This window comes from Aplysia californica, unplaced genomic scaffold, assembly GCF_000002075.1.
Source record: "Aplysia californica isolate F4 #8 unplaced genomic scaffold, AplCal3.0 scaffold00171, whole genome shotgun sequence".
NCBI lineage: Eukaryota > Metazoa > Mollusca > Gastropoda > Aplysiida > Aplysiidae > Aplysia > Aplysia californica.
In genome coordinates, this window is record NW_004797441.1 from 436,277 (window position 1) to 437,661 (window position 1,385).

The window sequence follows — 1,385 nt, forward strand, 5'->3', positions numbered from 1 at the left end:
CCCCCCCCACCCAAAAAAAAACCCCTGAAGTGATGAGATTTATCTCCAAAAATACCTACTTCATTCTTTACGACAAAACTCTCACCTAATTGATAAATTTAAGTTACTTGGCAGCATTATCTCCAAAACAGCAACTCCACTGATGATGTCCTTGACAGATTTTAAAATGTATGGATCGCTTTTGTTACAGGTTGGAATTCCATTACCATCTTGTTGAAGACAAAATTTATGGATGTAACACAGTAATTTCTTTCTCAGAGCATCGCCATAGGCACGCAGGTACAAAGGCACAGACACACACACACACACACACACACACACACACACACACACACACACACACACACACACACACACACACACACACACACACATTAATGAAATAATGAAAGAACCAAAACTTACTAATATTTTCCCCCACTTGCAGCATGGCCACAGGTACCTGCTGCTGGTCACTGATGTTGAACGGTGATGAGCTCAGACTGACCAAAGCTTGAGACAAAGAGCCTGCAGGATTAGGGTTCAAATCTTGGTTTATCACAGTCTTGACCTGGGCGATGAGGCTACCTTGACTGCGAAATAGAGACAAAAGTTTGGAGAGTTTGTGGTTGTAAATACTGTTACTTTAAATTAAATGTAAATTACAGTTATTTTTATGAAGAAGCTTTTACCACTTAATTTTTTAAAACTAAATCTGATCATTGACTAAATCAAAGCCGTGCTTATAATAAACTGTTGTGAAAGCAACCAACGTGTTTCGCACGCTCATATGCCCTTATGCAATTGCGAGCGCCGTAAAACTCTTACTAAACAAGAAGCGTCATCGTGTCCGGAGTGTTGAGTGATTCATTTGTCTTCTATAGGTCTTTTTATTAGTTTTTTCACGGCGCTCGCAACTGCATACGGTCATATGAGGGCCAAGGGGTGGATGTCAACAGAGCTTCAACAGCACATAGTCTGCTTCGACTTTCAAGGCACCCCGGAAAAAGACGGTCACAAGAGTGTTACAAGCATACAAAAGAAGTAGAGTGAAAATGACGATAGTAAGGATTAGGAAAGAAAACCCAGCAGGTCCCTGTTGTAGTCCAGACACAGTTATGAGCCTGACATTGATGAATCAGCCCATTTACAATTCTACTGTGCATAAGAACATGTTCATGCCCCCCCCCTCCCCCTTGGGAATGGCCTAAAGACACTTGGGGCGGGGGGTTCTACATGTCTGCAAGCTTCGTGTACAGGAGAGATCCACAAAACTTTTCCTTCATTTTTGACTCATTGATAGTAGTTGCACTGATACGTAACTGTATGTGCGGGTTTGTGTGTGCGCGCGCGCGTGTGTGTGTGTGTGTGTGTGTGTGTGTGTGTGTCTGTGAGAGTGAGAGAGA

At 42.6% G+C, this 1,385-nt stretch overlaps 1 protein-coding gene across 1 annotated transcript in view; it reads right to left on the minus strand.

Annotated features, from left to right (window-relative positions):
- LOC101854410 overlaps positions 1-1,265 on the minus strand; it is a 9,008-nt gene extending 7,743 nt beyond the window's left edge. Inside the window, exons 1-2 of the mRNA XM_013082362.2 lie at positions 1,216-1,265; positions 406-572 (exon numbers count right to left, since the gene is read on the minus strand). Of these exons, the coding sequence (XP_012937816.1) occupies positions 406-572; positions 1,216-1,265 (217 nt within the window). The remainder of the gene's footprint in view (positions 1-405; positions 573-1,215) is intronic.
- Between the last annotated feature and the right edge of the window lie 120 nt (positions 1,266-1,385).